Source organism: Pezoporus wallicus, unplaced genomic scaffold, assembly GCF_028554395.1.
Source record: "Pezoporus wallicus isolate ANWC-B61680 ecotype Strahan unplaced genomic scaffold, APGP_CSIRO_Pwel_v1 contig_10769, whole genome shotgun sequence".
Taxonomy (NCBI): Eukaryota; Metazoa; Chordata; class Aves; order Psittaciformes; family Psittacidae; genus Pezoporus; species Pezoporus wallicus.
Genome location: NW_026635715.1, coordinates 1,619,091 through 1,641,546, shown reverse-complemented (window position 1 = coordinate 1,641,546; position 22,456 = coordinate 1,619,091). Strand labels below are relative to the sequence as shown.

The 22,456-nt window shown below is 52.4% G+C and overlaps 1 protein-coding gene across 5 annotated transcripts in view; it reads right to left on the bottom strand.

Moving 5' to 3' along the window:
* The window catches only part of SCMH1 (Scm polycomb group protein homolog 1), a 58,686-nt gene extending 40,762 nt beyond the window's left edge, over positions 1–17,924 (bottom strand). For all 5 annotated transcript variants that reach the window (XM_057397892.1, XM_057397894.1, XM_057397893.1 and 2 more), the window contains exons 1-4: positions 17,810–17,924; positions 7,727–7,833; positions 4,382–4,466; positions 2,370–2,438 (exon numbers count right to left, since the gene is read on the bottom strand). In XM_057397892.1, the coding sequence (XP_057253875.1) occupies positions 2,370–2,438; positions 4,382–4,406 (94 nt within the window). In that variant the 5' untranslated portion in view covers positions 4,407–4,466; positions 7,727–7,833; positions 17,810–17,924. The remainder of the gene's footprint in view (positions 1–2,369; positions 2,439–4,381; positions 4,467–7,726; positions 7,834–17,809) is intronic.
* Between the last annotated feature and the right edge of the window lie 4,532 nt (positions 17,925–22,456).

Sequence of the window (22,456 nt, the reverse complement as noted above, 5' to 3'; positions counted from 1 at the left end):
GTTTAGGTTCTCATCGTGTTGAGAATCTATGTTCATCTTTTGCCCAGAATTTAAATGAAGACAGAGTTTCTGTTTGTCTCTAACTGAAGCCTGCTTTGGGCCCCATTAGCATTTCAGCTCCCCAGGGGTCATCAATCCAACTGAAACAATACATGTGCGTTGCAGGTCACATCTGTGAAGGAGAACGTGCCCTCCCCAGATCAAGGCATCCCATTAAAGTCTGCAGCCCATATGTGTATCTGCTAATGAGCATCAAGCAGCACATGAAAGCAGCACAGTCTGAGCCAGCTCGCTATGAAAATGAGCAAAGGATGGTGTCTGCTGGCAGATCCCAATGCCTGGGCACAGCCTCCCCAGGGATCAGCTCTCCCAGCACCATGGCAGAGGTCCTGCAGGTCCTGCCTGTCATGGTTCCATTTGCTCAGCCATCAATCCAGCTGCACATTCTCCATCAGTAACAGCTACAACCAACACCACGACCCCACTTACTCACTGTCTTGCTCAGAAGAAAGGCGAGGATGCATGAGCCAAACCAAACAGGTTTCAACCACCAGGACAGCGTCTGCTTTCCTGCTTCTCAGAGGTGTCCCAGTGCAGCTTTACCTCTAAGCAGGAATCCTTTCAGCCTGGATCACAGGGTGCTCTGTGCCAGAGAGCTGGAGCAGGTTCACCCCTCACATCTACCCCAGCAGTGAGGAGCTGCTCAGCTTCTTGCAGGGAGCAGATCCCTCGCTGCTCCACCATGTGCTTGTTGAGCAGACACGGGCCCATCAGCCTGTCTGCAGAGGTTCCTCCCCAGGCCAGTGAGCCCTGGGATGCAGCGTGCTGTGGTGGCTGGTGTGGATGAGTGCTGCTGGGGAAGCTGAAGCTCCCAGAAAGCTCCATTTCAGGTCAGTGCTGCCCCTGAACAGCAGCCAGTCTCTGCCACCCTCACACAGTGCAGAGGGGAAACAGTAGCAGAGCCCCAACACCTCAAACACTGACTGTACACAGGCCATGGGAGCTGTGGCAGTGCCCCATAATGTCATATGGAGCTTAGCGAGCGGTGACAGAGGAGCGACGACTTTATTGGAGGTTCTAACACACTTCTTGCCCTTGGAGAAGGTCATTCCAAACTGTGATCCACAGAACTTCAAGTTGAGGGCAGACAAGAACAGATGAGATGCTCCAAGAGCGAATGGCGAGGGCTGATGGTGGCCCACAATGTGCCAGAGAACCACACCCTGGAGTGCCACCCCCCGAAGCACAGCAGCTACTGCAGCTCTCCTAAGGGCTCTATGACACACAGAAGAGAATTCCCAAAGGCAAACACATATTTCCTGCTAAAATGGCTTAGCTCAGGCAATTGTTTCGTTTCCTGTTGCTCTCAACTTGGTGGGAAGTATGGACATCGCTTCCCTTAAGGAGACAGGCAGAATGTAAGGACATAAAGACATCACCTTCTTATGCTCTGTAAGTAAAATACAGGCCCTAAAAACTATTAATTACACAAGCCTTACGTGAACTTCCTAAAGCTGGAAGTCACCTGCATCCCCCCTGAGGAACGGCAGGAGCTGAGCACAGCGCCACAACCCTCCCTGCCTGTGCTGGGGATGCCTCATCTCCAATGACATGGGACACCTTCCACTAGAGCAGCTTGCTCCAAGCCCGTGTCCAACCTGGCCTCGAACACTGCCAGGGATGGGGCAGCCACAGCTTCTCTGGGCACCCTGTGCCAGCGCCTCAGCACCCTCCCAGGGAAGAGCTTCTGCCTAAGAGCTCATCTCAGTCTCCCCTCTGGCAGGTTAAAGCCATTCCCCTTGGCCTGTCCCTACAGGCCCTTGTCCAAAGCCCCTCTCCAGCTTTCGTGTCAACACTGGCAGCTGCTCTAGGGATCCTTCCATGGGCCATACCATGTCTCTCCTACAAAACTGAGGCCTGGGCTAGCCACTGCTGTGAACATGGAAGGGGAGTGTATGGAGAGTTCAGAAGTTCCTTATGCCCCAAGTGCATGGAAAAAGAAGGGCAGAGTCACCCCTCAGCACTTGTAGCTGAGGAAGAAACAGATCTGCTGGATCCTGGCTGGTTTCAAACGAGCTAGCTCAGCTCTGGGCTCACCCCAGTGTCTTCTTGGCCAGTTCTGATCGTGGTCAGAATTAACCACATGAGGACTCACATGAGGGCTGTCCAAAAGCAGTTTTTATCTGTAATCTAAATCAGCGTTTGCAGTTTCCCACATCCCAACAACTCAAAAAGCTTTCAGGAGAAAATAAACACAATGGGAGAGGGGGAGAGGGAGAAAAAGAAGGAGGGGGGAAGGAGGGGGGGGAGAAGGAGAGAAGATGAGGAGAAGGGGAAAAGCGGAGGAGGGGAGCAGGGAGCTCTCTTACCTTGGTACTGGGAGGGGGACTCTGATGGGCGGCCGTACTTGTGCTTTTTACCATCTTTCCAGTCTATGGCTGAGACAAGAGACAAAGTGTTTGTGTCAGTGAAAGCAGCCAATGCTCTTGAACATTATCTGCCCAAGGCACGGGCTCTGCAGGCACTTCAGAGGAGAGGACTGACCTCCTGGCCTTGTCATGAGCCAGGTAACATGGATCATTTGTCTAAACCTACGGGGTGTGCTTGAAGCAGGGAGAAGGCCTGACTTGAGGTATCTGCATTTGCATCTTAGTCTCTGCCCAGAACTCACCAACCAGTGTCCTCCCACAGTGGCAAGCAGTAACCTAAGAAACAGCAAACGGGTGAAGCTCCATTATTTTAACATGAAGAAGTGGCAAAGCTCAAAAGGAACAAACTGGCTCATGTGGGTTTCACTACACCAAGACATGGGAAGTTTGGGTTAGATCTTAGGCAGAAGCTCTTCCCTGTGAGGGTGCTGAGGCGCTGGCACAGGGTGCCCAGAGAAGCTGTGGCTGCCCCATCCCTGGCAGTGCTCAAGGCCAGGTTGGACACAGGAGCTTGGAGCAAGCTGCTCTAGTGGAAGGGGTCCCTGCCTATGGCAGGGGGTGGAGCTGGATGAGCTTCAGGGTCCCTTCCAACCCAATCCCAGTCTGGGATTCCCTGAAATGAATGAAAAGGGTGGAAGAACAATTCCCTTGAGGGACAGTATTCTGCCATCTCCTCAAGAAAGCAAGACTAAAGGACACAAAGTATTTAAGCCAGAAGCAAAAAAGCCCCCGTGGATGGGTAAGGCTCCTCCCGGTGTTGCTGGATAACTCTAACAGCATCTGCACACTCCAAGTAACCTCTTGCCATACTCTGCTAGAGAAGTTCTATTTTATTCTTCACCTTTAACATGCAAAACTCCTCATTAAGCAGGCAGGAAAAGCAGCGGAGAGGGCAAGAGAAGCAAGAATTTCTGCAGGCAAATGAACAAGCGAAAGTTCAATGCATTATTAAAACAGCAGGTAAGTAGGACACAAACCCAAGTGTTGCTGCTGTAACCTATGGCCTAGCACAGGTCCCACAGCACTGGGCTGAGGCATCCTGCTCCTGAGGAAGGGAAGAAGCCGTGTGCAGCCAGGCCCGAGGCCACAGCGCTGACAATCAACGTGGCTCTTTGATTCCCAGCCCTGCAGCTGCCTCACAGCCTGCTTCCCCCATCCCCTGCTCGCCTTCATTTATTTGCACTTCATTAAAGGACAAGCAGTGAGAGGAGCCACCAGAGAAGCAAAGATGTTTAAAACACAAGAAAGGGAGGAGAGAAACGGAGCATAGAAATCTCGTGCAATAAACCTGGTGAGTGTGCAGCAGATGTGAACAAAGCACTGCGGAGGATGCTCCATCCTCTAAGCTGCTCCCTTCCCCCATCCTCCCAGGCACATGTGATGAGATCACCCCGGTCCAACACACACGCGTGGCACAAGGCTGAAGGAAATCAATAGCCCTCTTAAGCACAAGGAGCCCGAGCAGCTCAGCTGCAGCAGCCCCACAGCTTCCCACTTGAGCTGGGGGGAGCATGGGGAGTGCACGTGCGGCTGCTGCTGCGTGGAACAGGGAAGAGACTCGGGTGGCCAGAGGTAAAGTACCAGATGCCATCCCCACGAGGTAGGCTGGGCTTTGCTTTCACGCCTCATTAGAAGGGGAAGGCTTGTGCCAGCACAGGAGCTGTCTGCCTCACGCTGGGAGCACAGGCAGGTGGTGTGTGCTCATACACCAGAACACCCTCACTGCCCAGCACTGTAGCCCATGAACTGCAGGGGTGCACCCATCAAGGGACTCCTCCTCCACCTGCTTGGGTGAAGGGTTCTCTGCACACTGCCGGGGAAACAAGCGGCTCAAACTTGTGCCCACACGTCCCCTGTGCTCCCACCCCATTGCTGTCCTCATGCTGTGCTGGGTCCTTTGCTCAGGACCAGTCTCTCCTGGGCTTGTGGCTGTGCCAAGCATCAGTGCTCACCTTTTTGAGGGCCTGGTTTCCGCATTCTATCACCTGCTGCTGTCCTTACCCTGGGACTGGCTGCCTTTTGGATAACTGAAGATGTCTAGGAGAAAAGAAACACACATGAGACCATTCCCCATTCTGGAGCACACAGTCATGTGCAGCATTAATCACACAGTGGGGAGAAAATAGATGCTCTTTCACCCTGGGTTGAGCAGAACATCTCCTACTGAACACAGACAATTCATTCCAACCCCCCTCAATCTACAAGTCTTTCTCCATTATGTGGACAACTTCAAATGTACAGCAGTGGAAGCAGCAGAACCCAGGGAGAGGAGCACATGCCAGTGTCTGTGTTAACTGCTGCAGGTCCCGGGTGGGTTCGTGGCACAGGGGGGCTCTTCCCCAGCACTAACAAAGGGAGGCAGAGCTGAAATGTATGGAAGAAACCACATGGAAACACAACATTAACTCTGGCAAAGCAGCACTGCAAAGCCCAGCTCACCACTTGCAATTCAAATTGCTCACAGCAGTTCTGGGTAATAAGGATGAGAAATTGGACAAAGAGCCAGGAAACATTTTTGCTGTTAGGACTGCAATCAGTGGCCAAGTGGTGCTGCATTTCCTCTTCTCCTGGTTGGAGGAAAACTGGCTGGACTGTCCCCAGCGAGAATGGGCAGTTGAACAGTTGCTTTCTTCCTCTGCTTAGAAGAATGGTACTGAAAATCAGAGCTGTGGGGAGGTGAGAGCTGGACATATCCACGAAGCCCGGTACCAAAACGGATGGCTGAGCCACAAACAAGCCCTTTGGAAAGTGGTAAGAGCATGTTTGACACTGCCTTAACTAATGAAAGATGAATTGTGTGACTCTCACTCCATGTTACTCACAGTGGGGCAGTCAGGCTGCAGGATGTGCAAGGAAGCTGGCTGGGGACACAAGTTTCTGCTTCAAGGGTTATTCACAGATCCAACTTGGCGAGAGGCTTTGATTTGGAAACCCAGCTACAAACTACAGCCTTGAAGTGCAGTGCTTGCAACATTGAGCAACACCCTGACATGGAAAATACTAAAAGAATATTAAATGCTAAAGGAAAAAAAAGCCAACCTAGTTGTTTTTTAATCCAAATCAAAAGGCACACAGGAGCCTCTCATTGCTGCTCTCATAAATAGCGTGTTTGTGCACACTTGTGAAAGGAGTTAAGTTTCTTTTGCTTTCAGTAGCAGAAGGTAATCTACATGTGAAAGCTTATTTACAACTTTTAATGCTTCTCTTCATCATTTTCTCCAGGCATTTTTATTAAAAGCCAGTAGTCATGGTAGGGAGAGTCCCCCCAGGGTGAAAGGGGTTTATGTAAAGGCACCAGACATTCATTCACCATCTCTGGCTCCTCACCTCTGCTCCCTGCTCTGCTCAGACATGAGTCTGGCTGAAGTACCTAAACACGGATCATAAATCTCATGAGTCTGGCCTGGGATGGGTGTTCCTGTGCTACTCAGATGCTTCTGAAAAGTTCCTTCAGCCTGAGCACTTCGGAGCCCTGCCGCAGGGATGTGCAGCCTTCCCTGCTGAAGTGTTTGGCCGTGTGTGAGATGCTCAAGCTGTGGCTTGGGAGGTGAAACTTCTGCATCCCTTATCCTCACACAGACAGCAACAGGAGTAACTCCAGCTATGTGTAAGGTGCACAGATGGGTGCTGGTCCCTCAGCCAGTGGGCTCCCAGCATGCGGTGGAGGGGAATGAGACATTTAGATGGTGCTCCTATCAAAAAACAACAACAGAAGGTGACCCTTCCCCAAAGGAGGTGACTTGGGCTGCATGGGGACTCCAGCTCTGTGGAGGGTGCCAGCCTGGGGACTGCACTCTCCAAAATATGCTCCCAAGAACCTGTCCAAAGGAGATGGTCCCAGCCTGGCTCCTGCCACCCTTCGCAGTGCTCCAGCACCACACACCATCAGCTGCCAAAGACGTTCTCACAACACAGGATGGCAGCACAGGGTTTTAGCCTGCAAAAATCGTTGACTCAAACATGAAAAACCCCATGGTAAGTGATTATTGTGCCTCAGGGATATGTAATGCCCAGGGAAGAGCTGGAGCCAGACTCCACACTGAGTGTTTTTGTCCCACTAGCCCTGCAGACAGGAGCCATCAGCCTCCCAGGGACAGGGACCAGTTGCTGCACAAGGCTCTTTACCCACAGAGACACAGCCCGTGTGCCCTCCTGCAACTGGTATAAACTAGGCTTTACTGACACGGGGCTTGGCAATTCCCACTGGCTGTGATTTCATTCAATAGCTGCCCAGCAAAGCTGGAAAATCTGCATCCTTGGATATACTCCAAGTATCCCCGGGGACCATCCTGAGCAGCCTGGTCCAACATTGAAGCTGGGTCTGACTTCCTCCCAGCTCTGCACATGGGGCTGGACCACACAACTCCAGAAATTCATAAAATCCCAGCCTGGTTTGGGTTGGAAGGGACCTTAAAACTCATCCAGCTCCAACCCCTGCCACGGGCAGGGACACCTTCCACTGGAGCTTGCTCCAAGCCCCTTTGTCCCACCAGGCCTTGAACACTGCCAGGGATGGGGCAGCCACAGCTTCTCTGGGCACCCCATGCCAGTGCCTCAGCACCCTCACAGGGGAGAACTTGTGCCTAAGAGCTCATCTCAATCTCTCCTCTTTCAGCTTAGAGCCATTCTTCTTCCAACCCGAAATACCCTACGATTTCATCTCACTGACACCTGACTGGAAGTCAAGTGGAGCTGCCCTGTAGGCTTTGGCAAGCCTGTAACACCCAAGTGAAGAAGACTTCAGTCTAGAGGGATGAAAGCAATCAGCAGAACAGGCACTGCAGGATGGATGGACATGGCCTGTGCACTGCTCAGGGACTGGAGACTAGAAAAAGATCTTAGAGTCATGAATAGCAGAAGCTACTGTGTGGTATCTGAGGGGGAAAAGCGAGCTGTCTGCATGGACAGTGACCCCAGACACACACCCCTGCTGAGACCCTGTCAGCTGGGTCAATGACACAGAGGCACTTTTGCATCAAATGAAGCACTGGAGGTTTACCCAGCCCAGCACATGCAATACTCTACCTCCAAACCTGACACTTGTACAGAGCTGTGTATCCCAGTTAAAACTCCCCTCTTCTTCCAGCACTGTATTTCTCATGCTCACAGACAGCAAGACAACCCTGGAAGCACGGACCACAGTTTTATGTGGTGTTGATTTCAGGGTTACACCCTCAAAGAACAGCTCAATGTGCAAGTTGATTTCAATCCCTTCCAATCTATAAAGGCCAAGTGACATGCTGCCTTTCGCAGCAGGTAAAGTGCCTTTCCCAGAGTTTTAAACAACTTCCACTCACCGAGATCTCAAAAGTGCCAGGGGCTCCTCTGAACTGTCATGGGCTCTAGTTCCCCATCACTCCTACAAGCCACCAAAGTCAGTCCAAACACTGCGGCATATCAAAACCTGGAAGCAGAGAGACAAAACGCAGAAGTCTGCATTTCATTGCAGAAAGGCTGGGTTACCGCTTGCATTATTCATGTTCATATTTAATTCATTTAAAACATCCAAATTTAAATTGAAAGGCAGCTGCAACAAACATTCCCCCTTCCCATAGCGAAGCAGCGCAGGACTTGACACAATTTAAGTGCAGCTTGTGGTGGGTACACGGTGCTGTTAAACACCTTGGAGATGAGCAAGATCACATCAGCCGAGCTGCTACAAACTAGTTCAGCCTTTGTAGAATGAAACTATCACACAAAGAAGGATTTAAAAGACTAGAGCTGATTAAGAATAAAAAGAAGAGAGACCACAGGAGAGGCATATAAATAATGAAGAGCATGAAGGGAGTGAATCGGGGATGTCAAATTCTCCCTTCCCCAATGCAGCAGGGCAAACTGTAGCACTGAAACACTGGAAGTATATAGCAGGGAGAAGGAAATGTGTGTATGGGAAGCTCACAGACATGCAACATGGTGTTGATAACATTCTCATAGAGGCCGTTATCAAGACAAGTAAGTAAGTGACACTAAAAAAGTACACATTCAAAAGTAAACCCGCATTTGTAATCGCATCGGAGCACAGAGCCACTGGCACTGCCAGCCCAAGAAACAGCTGAGTGAGAGTGGGGAGACCCCATCAGCTCCTGCATTTTCAGGGAATTCCAGCCTGGTTCGTGTTGGAAGGGACCTTAAAACTCATCCAGCTCCAACCCCTGCCACGGGCAGGGACACCTTCCACTAGAGCAGCTTGCTCCAAGCCCCTGTGTCCAACCTGGCCTTGAACACTGCCAGGGATGGGGCAGCCACAGCTTCTCTGGGCACCCTGTGCCAGCGCCTCAGCACCCTCACAGGGAAGAGCTTCTGCCTAAGGGCTCATCTCGGTCTCCTCTCTGGCAGGTTAAATCACATACTGATCTGGGTTGAAAAGGACCTAAGATCATCCAGTTCCAACCCCCTGCCATGGGCAGGGACACCTTCCACCAGACCAGGTTGCTCCAGCCCTGCTTTGGCCAGAAAAAGCTGAGCTCCTCCACTCCTGCCTGGCTGCCAGCATCGGGTCACAGCCAGAGGCAGGACACCAGCATGAGACCCAGTTTTGTTACCCCTGCTCTGGTTTACACTGAGATTTACACCTCAGATGTATTTTCCTTTTTCTTGTTCAAAGGATAAAGGCAGCCCAGAGCCAGGCAGGGATGGGAAGAGCATCCCAGGGTGTCCTTACCTCCTATGGCTGGTCTCTCCAACAGCCACATCCCTCAGCACACACATCCAGGACATGCAACTTAATCTAATTAAGTTCTCCCCACACTGCTCTTCCAAAAGCTCATCCTTATCAGCCCTAAGGGAAGAATGATCCAATTTACCTGTGCCAGGCTGCAAGGGACCTTCGCAGCTATGAGGCAGCCTTGCTCTGCAATATCCTTCCAGTCAATGTTGTGACTGCAGCAGCAGTAAAACAAGGAGGGAGAAAGTGTGGGTAGAAGCTGCTGTCACATCTCCCCAGACCTCATCAGACGCATGTAATCTCTTTATCCACAAAGCCTCTGCTCCTCTGGAGTGCATAATTATGAAAAGAGTTAAGCTGAGGTTCTTAATGGCTCTTCTAAGCACTTCTTTCTTCCACTAAAGGCCCCACTCACATCAGAATGGTTTCCTGGGGTTGTTTGGACTTCCTATTATATGAGGAAGCTTCTGGTGACCCATGGGCTGAAGGCCAAGGCACTTCACAGCACTACTGTGATTGACTGAAAGGGCAACTGAAGTTTTGTTGACAGCGTGCCAAGCTTCAAACCTCTCTGGACAATGTAGTTGCCAGCAGGCAAGACATCTTCAGAAAGGAGAGGAAGAAAACTCCCAACAGCGAGGCTGGAAAATGGTTTTATGGGGTTGGATACAAGCCCCACAGATTAGGAGGGTGAAAAGAAGAAGGAAACTGTGCATATTGCCAGAGGACTGTGAGAATGATGCTGCCTGGGAATCCCATGGGACAGCAACAAGAGAATCCTGATGGTTTCTCATAATGCAAAAAAGGCCGTTGATTTGTTTCCCCACAAGAACGTGGGTCTCAAGCACCATGAGCAGTCCAGCTCCTAAAACCCCTTCCGCAGAACCTCTGCTTCAACTTCTCCTTCACAGGGATCTTCCCATCAAACATTACCAATTTTTCCAATAATAAAGAGTTCTTCCCTATAAAATTCCCTTGGGAAATGGGAGGGCAGCACTCTTAAGTCCCTGCCCAACAGGGGTGATGCCAGTGCTCTCATCCCAGCTTCCCAGCATGGGGCTCAGGCTGTGCTGGGTCCTGTGACAGCTCCATTCTGGAAGCCCTTATGGGCACTGGGTTACATGAGAGCAGCCAGTTACATCCTGACCCAATGAGGAAACAGGCATAGAGCCATGAGAGCAGATGTAGAGAAACCACCTCGTCCTGCTCACTGAACAGCTCTTTATTGCCATTTTTCATTTCTATGGTGGGGCACTTTCAGCTTACTTGAGAAACAAGGGCTGTCAGCACGGAATTTGGAACACTTCTGCCTCCTTTGGTTTCCACACCAGTCTCAGCTCCTCAGATTCCTGCCTGGCCTGCAGACATCAGAACTTTTGCTGGTCTAAAATCATGCTTTTATCATAGAATCACAGAGCGGTTTGTGCTGGAAGGGACCTCAAAGCTCATCCAGCACCAACCCCTGCCATGGGCAGGGACACCTCCCACTAGAGCAGCTTGCTCCAAGCCCCTGTGTCCAACCTGGCCTTGAGCACTGCCAGGGATGGGGCAGCCACAGCTTCTCTGGGCACCCTGTGCCAGCGCCTCAGCACCCTCACAGGGAAGAGCTTCTGCCTAAGAGCTCATCTCAGTCTCCCCTCTGGCAGGTTCAAGCCATTCCCCTTGGCCTGTCCCTACAGGCCCTTGTCCAAAGCCCCTCTCCAGGTTTCCTGCAGCCCCTTTAGGCACTGGAGCTGCTCTGAGGTCTCCCCTTAAGGAGCCTTCTCTTAAGGGCTGCAGGAACAGTCACATGCTTCTGGTAAAACACCACAAAGCAGGGAAACATGAGCCCTGGAGTTAACACTCGGCACATACTAGTAGCTAGAAAACACAGTAAGAAGCAGGGTAACTGTTACAGAGCTCTTCATGCAATGCAGACAGCTGCAGTATCATTCCTGCTCTATGGGCAGGAATCCAGGCTCTGCCACGAGTAACTCATCCCAGGAAAAACCTGAGAGTGCCTTGTCCCTTTTTAAACCCTTTGTGAGGAAAACCATCACAGCCCATAGTGCAGAACTGCAGATCTCGCCCTGAAATGCATCCTGACAATTCCAGCAATGACTGACATGAATATGTTATGAGAATGCTCGTGGCCTGGAGAGGGACAGGACATCAGCTGCAGATGCACACTTCATAGAATGCTCAATCACAGGCTAAAGAGACAAAACCCACCCCAACAAAGAACAACGTTCTGCTCCTTCCTACTAAGCCATGGTGACACTACTCGGCATCGTCAGCAGCAGCAGCTCTAGGTGATGTTTTGAAGTCATGGAACTTTTTAGGTCATCTTGTTGATTTGATCAAATGTATAAGTATGCAAAGCCTCTGCAAGACAGAGAGGTGCTACATGAGACAACGGGGGAATTGTGATGTTCAGTGTTAACAAAACACACCTCACCTCGAGCACCACGTTCTCCCTGACATCAGCACACAGCAAGGACAGTTATGGCCAGTACAATCCAAGCAACTGGGACATGGGCTTCCTGGCCACCACAGATGTGTTATTAAATACAGGAGAGCCAGCAGACACTGCACACAGAAGGGAAAGGTGGGAAGGAAGATCAGCCTCTATACAAATGATTGCTCTTACATTCACAGCTTGGTTCTTTGGTAGCCTGCCAGAGAGAAGGTGAAATGTCAAAATGATGGGGTTAAAGTACAGCAATCCCAGCCTGAAATCAAGCAAAGCTCCTTAATCATCCAAAGAGTCAGGCACTGCAGGAGTCTGCTCAGGAAAGTGAATCACCAGCATTGGAAATCTTTAAGAACAGCTTAGGCAAAGCTCTAGGAAACACTGCGGGCAGGTAAACCTTCAAGGTCACTTCTAGAGACACCGAAACAACCAAGACTTCCTCCATCAGCACATACCTGATCACACAGCACACAACCACTGCAGGATTTGATGGGCTGGAGCGTTTTTGTCTAAATTTGCTGGAACAAGACCAAAAAAAGCCCCAGAGCAAAGAGGCAGTGTGTGGAGAGCTTATTTTTAGCAAGTGCAATTGGTGCAACTTCCTCCTTGGTCCACACCAAGCCCTTCTGCCTGCTTACTTTGCCTCAAGTAACACCCTGCCTGCAGAGAGCAGGGATTCCTCCCCCCTTCCATGTGCCACTTGGGCAGGAATGGCCACGCTGCAGCAACAGAGGGGTGCAGGGAGGGGAGGTGCTCCTGCAGTGGCAGCACGGAGAGGACACCAGATGATGCCCTGACACACTGCAGAGCCCTTACAGCACATTCAACCCAAGCCGGGGAGCCAGCCTCACCCTAACACAGGCACCTCTGCAGCCCAGCTGGTTTCAGGGACATAAAGCAGCATGGTGTGGATAGTGTTCCAGGAGCCACAGCCAAGCCTGGAGCTCGTCCCTGTCCCCCCACAATGTGTGTGCAGCCTGGCTGGGCTCTTAAGGCCTCCCTGCGGCTGGGGACACTGGGAGGGCAGCAGCCTCTGGCAGGCAGCCCCAGGAAGCTCTCCCAGAGGGAGCAGGGAGGGAACACAAATCACTCCCCCCCGTTCGTTGGAGGCACAGCTGGAAGCATGTCCCACCACTTCAAACACTCAGCGTGATGGGAGGAACAGGGGAGGGAAAGAGAGGCCCAGGAGCAGGGGATAAAGTGCAGCCAACACAGAAAGGGGAGGTCAGGATGGCTAAAAGCCGGTTCTGAGCACTGGCAGTGCTGCCTCTTCCAGGCGGGCAGCAGGAGGGTGATGGCAAACGGCATCCAAAGAGGCCGCAGCTCACTCAGGCTGCGCTTTTCCCTCTGCGCAGTGCTCTGTCAGTGCTGAACTGAGACAAACAGCACGAGCTTCCTCCAGCTCCTCCCCCATCCCAGACACAAATTCCTTGCTGGAAAGCAACTGCTCTTCCCAGCAGGACTTTTCCCTGGAGCCAAACATCAGCAGTACTCCAGAGGAGCTCCGAAGGGTGCATCTACCCCTAGCAAACTGCCAGCAGACGCAGCTCCAGCAGCTTGTGAACCAAATGTGTTGCCTCCTCACCACATCCAGGAGAAGGGACCTGAAGCAGTGTCCAGCACAGCACTGGACATTCCTCCCTGGGAGAGGGAGGAATCTCATGTTTCTCCACGGGCAAAGAAGGAACTTCACAAATTTCCACTGGCATCTACTACGGTTTCCGCTGTTAAAAACAAACCTGAGCCACAGGGAGGCTTCTGGAGTGTTCACACTGTGTCAGCCTGGAAAACCTAAGAGTTACTCAGAGCATGTCAGCTGGGAAGAGGCACCTCCAAAGGAGGCAGGATCTGAGCTGCTGCTACCATCTGATTTACAACACGTACCAAAAAACCTGTGAGCAAGGAATGGAGAGGGATGAGAGGGGGAAACAAACAGCGCTGAACTCTCAAGTCACTTCTATATCATACTGGTTAATGGCCATAACAACATTTCTGCTCATTTCCTTATCTCCAGTGACCAGTGGAGCTGCAAGAGTGACTTACATAGATCTCAGCAAGAGGTGTGCTGGTAGACAGCAGCTTATGACACCCCTCCATCCACCTGGCCTGTGGGACCAAGCTGCCACACAAACAGCAGAAGCAGCCAAAAAAGTGAATCTCTTCCTTCAGTTCACAGGCAAATTCTTGATTTTCACTCAGGATGAGTATGCATAAAGCCACGAGGCCATGCACAGGCACCAACTCTGCTGAAACCCCTGCTCCAGCAGCAGAAATGTTTGGTAGGTGTCTCAGCAAACCTTGCTGATTGCACCACTGTACATCACAGCATCCACATCTGCTGGGGGGACGGCTGTCAGAAACCTCTGCAGAAGAGCTGAGCATTATTCTGGGGTTTAAAGGGCATTTAATGCAGATGGAAATCTCTGGGAATGAAAGCTTCCAGCACCAGCCAGGCTGCAGCCATGTCCCTGGTCCTGACCTCTCCTTCGGCTTGGTGAGAGCTCACAGCTGAGCTAACAGAGCTGGCTCTGCAGGACAGGCAGCAAGGAGCAAAGCTTCACAACAAGAGGTGCTGGTGACCCCCAGTGCTCAGGTGCCCCCCACCACATACTGGTTGGACACCGATATGGACAAGTCCTGTTTGCTCCAAGCCCAGTGAGACCTGGTGATACACACAGCAGATCCCATGTGCTTCCCACTCCTTTCAGACTCTCATTATCACTTTAAACACTGAGCAAGCTTTTTGTAAGTCTCCACTGTTCAGCTTGGTAAGAAAGTTGTTTACAAATATATTAAAAATATGACTAGACCTTGGCATCCTGCAAATCGTGGAATCCCAGCCTGGTTTGGGTTGGAAAGGACCTGAAAGCTCATCCAGTTCCAACCGCTGCCATGGGCAGGGATGCCTCACACTAGACCGTGTCACCCAAAGGGCTGTCCAACCTGGCCTTGAACACTGCCAGGGACGGGGCAGCCACAGCTTCTCTGGGCACCCTGGGCCAGCGCCTCAGCACCCTCACAGGGAAGAGGTTCCTTATATCTAACCTGAACTTCCCCTGTTTCAGTTTGAACCCATCAGCCCTTGTCCTACCACTACAGTCCCTGATGAAGAGTTCCTCTTCAGCACCCTTCAGATGCTGGAAGCCGTTCTGAGATCTACACGCAGCTTCTCTTCAGTGTTGCTCATGTCCTGCAGCTTGGAGGGCACATGCTACACCAGGGTGTAATGCTGGGTTGGAAGAGGGGGTCAGAGTTACCGTTCTGTTACACAGAGTTTAATTGTAGGGATGATTTTTTACCTGGGCATGTTACTGAGCTATACAAAATAGTAGTATTACAGGAAATTAACCACCCTGCAAGAGCAGCTGGCAGCCAGAGCTGCTACTCTGCCCTTAGTGCCTCTTGCTTTACTCCTGCAGGCCACCCTGTTAGGAAACTTTGCAAACACAAATGGTCGAGGGAGCTACTAGAGATCTGTTTGTCTCATCACAAACTGCATTCAGTTACAGCCAAGGAAAAGAAACGGAACAAAGGCAGGGGGTGAGATACAAACATTATGGCTTTAAGAGACTCAAACATGCCAAGCTTTAACTTACACCAGCTCTGAGCCCACACTGCTAGCACGCTACTCCAGGTTGTACACATTGGAGCTCACTGAGCACGCCAAGTCCTTTGCCACAAATGCACAGTTTAACATGCAAACATCTGATCATTCTTTCACATAACAGTGCTTACATGTACCCAAAACAGGGTCCTTTGGGCCCACTTATACGATTACCCCATTAACACGGTCCTGCCAAGCTCAGCCTGACCACAGTGCCTTAAGGAGAGCCCAGAGAGGGGCAGAGATCAAACCCATGTGAAAAGAGCAGAGAAACAGAGCTTGTTCTGCTTAGGAAGAGGAAGAAAAAGACTTCAAATGAACTACAGAGATGTCAGGAGCAGAATGTCCTCCATGTGCCCTGGAGATCAGAGAGGAAGGAACAGGCCTGAAGCTCAAGACAAAGGTTTCAATTAAACCCCATAAACTCTCTCTCTTGGCAAGGAGGCCCAAGTGTCAGCGTGCATCATGTGTGCAACTTCACATACAGGATGTGAAATTGCCAGCAGGAAGGGCCTTAAAAGAAGCAGCTTTACTCAGGAAGGGTTCAGATGTGGACCTGACCTTATCCTGGGCTGGCTCTGGGGCTCCTCACCAGACAATGTCCAAGGCTATGAAACAAAGTGCCAGAGATGCCTTTAAATTAGATACACAGCAAGGACACAACCCCCATACTACTCACATCCAGTCTGAAACACAGCTGTTTGATGAAGAACATGACCACTTTATACCCCAACAGCATCTTTCATTTAAAGACACCAAACTATGCTGCAAAAGTCACCAAGTTTCCAGAGAAGCGACTCAAACATTAAAATCTGAGACACAGGAAAGCCAGGGGGCACAGCTCATAATGTGCAGGGGATGACACTCATGCTCTTTTTCCAAACCCTACATTTGCTTTCTTTTCATTAACTAACCACCTGATTTAATACCGACTATTAGACTAAAAAGCAGACCATAAAGATGCAGCTTTAGCATTTCCTAAGATGTAAACACCAAAAAAGGAAGATGAGGGTCAGTGTATCTCAAAGCACACTTTAACCTTTCATACAACAAATACTTTAAATAGCACAGGAACATCTGTATTTCCTCACACCATCGTAAAGGATTCCCCTATTTCTGCATTTTCATACCATCTGCTGGGCACGTCCTGAACTCCCCAACCTGCAGCCCCCGGCAGCTTGTCCTGAGCACAGGTTTAGCACTGAGCTCGCTGTGAAGCACAAGGGAGGTATGAAACCAGCATCCCATAGTCCAAAGATTTCCAGCAAGTGCATGGGGACATCACGGCTCGGGCCAGCTGAGGTGTGAGGGTAAAAGAAGAGGAAGGCTGAGAGAAAGAGGAAGGAAGAGAGGAGAGAGGGGAGAAGGAAGGGGAGGAAGAGGAGAGGCAGCCGCAGCAGCTCTGTACAACTCGCTCAGGCAATTGAACAGAGGTGGGAGAGTGTTTTCCCCACTATTACTGGCTGCCGAGGAGGAGCTACCACATGGCTGTTCTCAGCCACTCAGTGCACAGTGCTTGCTATCAACAACAACAGTAAACAGAAAGGGAGCCAAAAATCAAAGCTGGGTACCCCGGAGCTGGGTCTCCACATCCTGCCTTTACCCATGGAAACGATTAGGTTAGGATCCAGCTGCTGAGCTTAGAAAGCATGTGAGGCCAAAAAGAGCCAAGCTGCTCGGCGCATCCCAAACTTAGGCCGCCTGTTCTCATTCTCTAATTGTCAAGGCTCCAAACTGGTGCCACGGTGTCACACAGGAGCTTCAAAGAGCCAAACGTGCGGCAGGAGCCAGCCTGACGCCGTGTTCTTAAATACCTCACTGTGCAAAAACGCTCAGATCTTGTCTTACTCCCAGCTCATCTCCAGCGTTCAACTCGATGGGGCTGAGAAGGAAGCACAGACGGTTCCCTGCGGATGGTGGTTACGGGATTTCTCCATCCCATCCCTGGGATCACCCTGGACGCCTTTCAGCGTCGGGGTCCTCGCGGCGGGTCCCACTCAGAGCATCGCTGCCCACTTCCCCAGCGCACCGGGGTTACAGGAGGCTTCCACTGATGTCCTGGAGGGCCAAAAGCCTCCCCCGGGCACTACCCGCAGGCGGGGAGAGAGGGCACCTCCGAGAAATCCTCCAGCACCTCGGTCTCGCTTCCCTTTCCACGCAAGAAGCGTCCGGCAGATAACGCCCAGCGCAGGGGGGAGCAGGGCAGGCTGCGCTCCGCACAAACCACCCGCAGGCCCTCGGGGGAACGGGGTAACCGCGGCCCGGTGCTGCCGCCACAGGAGCTCGGCCCCGGGCGTCCCCCCCCCGCCCGCGCTGGCAGAGCCCTGCCCGGGGACACCTGGAAGAACAACAAAGCCCCTCGGAGGTGCCTCACCGGGCGCTACAGCCCAGCCGGAGAGAGGCGGCTGCGGGCAGCCGTGCGAGACCGGGGAGGCTCCGGAGGGGGGTCCCTGAGGGGCACCAACAGGTGCCGGCGGTGACAGGCCGCAGCCGGGCCCCGCGGGTAAGGCGGCGGCCGGGCCGCGCTGACAGGAGGGATCCATGCCGGGCCGGGGCCTGTCGCGCTGACCAGCGCGGAGCACGAGCGTCCGACCCCCCCGCCCGGCCTCCGGCAGCGCCTCACCGGGCCGGGCCGCACCGCGCCCCCCGCTCCCCCTCACCTGCGCGGCCGCTGCTCAGTCCCTCGCCGCCGCCATGTTTCCGACGCGCAGGGAAGGCGGGAGCGGCACCGCGCCGCCCCCTGCCGCTCGGGACGGCCCCGCCGCCTCGCTCCGGTGGCAGCCGAGATGGGCTGCGCTCGGCTCGGCTCGGTTCGGTTCGGTTCGGTTCGGATCTACTCGGCCCGGCTCTACTCGGCTCGGGCCGGCTCGGCTGTGCTCGGCTCGGCTGTGCTCGGTACTACCCGGCTCTGCTCGGTTCTGCTCGGCTCTGCCCGGCTCGGCTCGGCTCGGTCCTCACGACCCCCCGCCATTCGGGTCTGGTCCTCACGCAGGGATGGACCCCGGTGCTTGCCCCACGCTCCGGGCACGGGCAGCCCCTCAGCCCCTCACCGTGTTCCACACGGCTGGGGAGGACCCGCCTGTGCCCGCGCGGGACACACTGGGTATGGGCAGATACCCCCCCCATGATCCCCAGCCTGAGGATGGATCCCCCAGTGCCCACTTGTGACCTTCTGGGCACAGGGCAGACCCCCACTGTGACCCCCAGCACCCACCAGAGACCCTCTGAGTACCACAGAGTGACATCCACCCCTGTCTGGATCCCCACTGGGGACAGTCCTGTGCATGGACGGGCCCCACTGGAGATGCCCTGGGGACAGGCAACCCCCAGATACCCTCTTTCCAGCTAGAGATGCCACAGCTGAACCTCGGTGCCCCCAGCATCCCCCCGGGTAAGACCCCTTTGACGCCCAGCTGAAGGATACCTCATACCACTGTTGCACTTCACTACCTTCATGGCAGCATCCGGAGAGACCCCTGTGCAAGCCAGCCCTGTGAGCAGGTCACCGTGGACCTTGGTAACCTCTCCTGACCAGAGGTGGACCCCTCTGTCCTGCAGAGCATCCGGAGTCTACACATGGCGCTCCAAAACTCCCCCTCGCGTCCCTTAGTGAGGGACCTCCCAAGCAACCAACGACAGCATAAGAGGAAATCACAGCATCCCAGACTGGTTTGGGTTGAAGGGACCTTAATGCTCATCAGATTCCCCCCCCCACCCCACCATGGGCAGGGACACCTTCCACTAGAGCAGGTTGCTCAAAGCCCCTGTGTCCAACCTGGGCAAATGGCCTCAAGCTGTGCTGGGGGATGTTTAGATTGGATAATAGGAGCACCCTATTCACCAGAAGGGTTGTGAAGCACTGGAATGGGCTGCCCAGGGCTGTGGTGAGTCCCCATCCCTGGAGGGATTTCAAAGACATGGAGATATGGCACCTGGGGATGTGATTAAGGGGTGGCCATGGCAGTGCTGGGTTAAGGGTTGGACTTGATGGTCTTAAAGGTCTTTTCCAAAATGGGTCTTTGGTTCTATGACTATTTGGCAGGGCCACCTTTGCCCCCACGACCCCCTGATATCCCATTGAGCCCCATGCACCAGCTCTGTCCATAGCAGAGCCCACTGTTCACCCCAAGCCCTGCTCCCTCCATCCAGTGTAGCCACCTCCCATCCTTGTCAGTCTGGGCCCAGCATTTCCATAGCCAGGTTTCCAGCTGCTATTTCCCATTTGCTCCCCACATATATTCTGCCTGCCTGGTTTGCTGTGCTGAAGGTCCTGCTTCCATTGTAAGGTATCATGACTAAAGAAAGCCATTCATCTTAAATAGCAACCAGGTCACGGCACAGCTGGAAACAGAGCACGAGATCATGTCCTCTCTCTGCTTGCTGGATTGCCTGGAGAAAGAAAGGCAAAACTATTGGGTCCTGGAGCTCCAGTTGTCATCTTCTGAGCTGCTCAGGTGAGTGGTCAGTGGATATAAAGGACTCCTATTGGGCAACAGTGACTCCTCACGACCCAGAGCTTTCACTGGGGCAATGGGGGCATCACTTTGGAGTGAGTCCCAGACATACGTGACAAGCCTTCTGAAGGGAGAAAGCACCTGAACACTTTCCAAAGTGAATGCAGTGAACGGCCAATGTCTGAGTCTCTCCCTGAATGATTTGGGGGGTGTGTGTGTGTGTGTGTTACATGGAAACTTGTGTGGTTTTGGTCAAAACTGCAGCAGCAGATCAGCAGGACCATGCCTGGTGCATCCTGCAGTTGAGGTTGGGAAGGTTGTGCCTGAGAAAGCTCTGCCAAATGCGTTGTTACATGTGATGGAGGGAAGGTGAAGCCATCATTCATCTGTTTGCTTTCCTCTGCCAGATCTGTGGCACCTCCTGGTCCTGGCTAGGAACCATTGCTGATGCTGAGGTTGATGTGAGTGAGGGCTCTGGTAGAGGAGGCACCTTCCCACCACTGCCCATGGGCCAGCCTTTGAGCAGGGTCTGAAACCACCCCAGCCCATTCCCTTGGGGAAGTTAACGCCATCTCCTGCGTTGGGCTGAGGGCTGCAGGATTCCCAAGGCACAGAAATGGATGAATGGCCTCCAGTCTACTGAAGGCAAGGAGGAAAGGTTCTTGACAGAGTTTAAGGCCCTGACGAGCAGCACATCACCTGGCAGGACCTCCCATACTCTCCCTTTCCCAAAGCATTCACATACTGAGGCCAGCTGCTGAATTTACCTGGGGTAGGTCTTCCCCAAAGGGTTCACTTCTGTTCTGAAGACTTTGTGGGCTGGAAAATCACCTTTGTGTGGATACTAAAGTGGTGGGAAATTGCCTGGCTTCATGTCCCAGACGTCTGCAGGCAGCTCATTCCCCTGTCAGAGCACACAAGTCTCTATAAGAAGGCTGCATCCTGCAAACCCCTGCAGCCCCTGTCCCCTCTCAGTGTCCTTGTGAGGCAAAAGAACTCATTTCCTCATGAGAACATGTCTCTTTCTCCTGTTTCTGATGGCTTTATTCAACTGTTTCTATCTTTTCCACATCCACGGTGAGCACCACGCCTGGGTGCAAAGCACTGAGGGGTCACCGTGCTGTGTTCAGGGCTCACACCCACCCTGCTCACCATACCCACTGCTGTCAGGTAGAGGTACCCAAATTTAACCTAAACCCCTAATTTAGAGCCCAAATTGAAGCTGAAAATCTGTTAAAGGCTCCCTCCTGCAGTCCAGGTTTGCTTTGCTCCCCCCTAACTTCTTCCCAGAGCTGCTGCTTTCTTGTGCACGGTTGCCTTTGCTGCTTAGCACCCCACCAAGCTGGCGTACATATAAATCCTTGTCCTCTTACTCTAATCTCTAACTGGACAGCGTGATCTGATTTCAGGCTGCCACCATAGCTCAATGCCAGCACCCTTCCTGTCTCAGCAATTGTCTGCTATCTCAAAAGCCTGCTATATACCTCCACCGACTCTTTAAGGATGCTGCTGTTTGGGATATCCAGGTTGAGGTGTACAAAATCAGTTCATTTTGAGTCTATGCTGTTTAAATATCTTGGCTACCAGCAGTCTTGAAAGGAAAATGATGCGGTTTCTCTGCAGAGGCAGACCTAAGGAAGTTATCAAACACCTGATTTGTTCATAAATTCCCTATGTCTATTAATAGACCCACACAGGTTTGAATTTCCTTTGTTCCTACCTCTTTCTAAGCATTTCCTTCTGTTGCTCTTTAATCCCACCAGCCACGAATACTTTCCCTAATAGCTTGTTTCGTCTGTTCATCCCCTTCACAGATTACTGCTTGTCTTCATCCAAGCCGACCTCTCATCCTCCCGTAGGGATTCCCCACTCAAGAGTCCTCTTTGATCAACCTATTGGAAAGAAACACCATTCCCCAGGACACAAGGAGCTGCTGCCATGGGTCATTAGCTGCTGCAATGGCTCCGGAGGGGCAGCATGGGGAGAGTCAATCATGTGGACTGCAGGGAAGGGGCAGTGGGGCCAGAAAAGAGCCAGGGCACGGTCGCTTGCTGCTCAGTGGCCTGTGTCCATGCTCTCACTCATGCCAAGGGAGCCGAGGGATGCTTCCTGATGCTCCTGTATGCAGCTGACTATGGGAGAAGGTAAATCTGTGAGTGTCCTGCCCTCCTCTGCTTGGGGGGGGGGAACCCCCCCTTCAGCCCTGTGGGGCAACAGCACCAGATAATAAGGTAATAATAATACATTCTTGGAATGAGGAAACAGCTCATGTTGCGGGTTCAACTTATAGAATCATGGGATGCTTTGAGTTGGAAGGGACCTTAAAGCTCCTCCAGCTCCAACCCCTGCCACGGGCAGGGACCCCTTCCACTAGAGCAGCTTGCTCCAAGCCCCTGTGTCCAACCTGGCCTTGAACACTGCCAGGGATGGGGCAGCCACAGCTTCTCTGGGCACCCTGTGCCAGCGCCTCAGCACCCTCACAGGGAAGAGCTTCTGCCTTATATCTAATATAAATCTACCCCTTTTCAGCTTAATTTGATTCATCTTAAGTGGCCCATTGCATTTCTGGCATTGATTTGGGGTCATCTTGGACACATTGAACCTGGACTGATATAAAACTATTTCTATGTCTTGCCACTCGTTTGCCCTTCCTGCCCTTTGACACATACCTATCAATTTGGGATCATCATTCACTATTTCCCCCCATCTTTTTCAGTGAAACAGGATGGGATTCCAGCCATTGCTCTCTTCCCAGTGTTGTGACCATTCTGAGTACCTGGAAAAAAGGTTTCTCCAGGAAGACTCTGTCCCTGCTTGATTTTTGTGACCAAGTTTTTCCTCTTCCCAAACTGC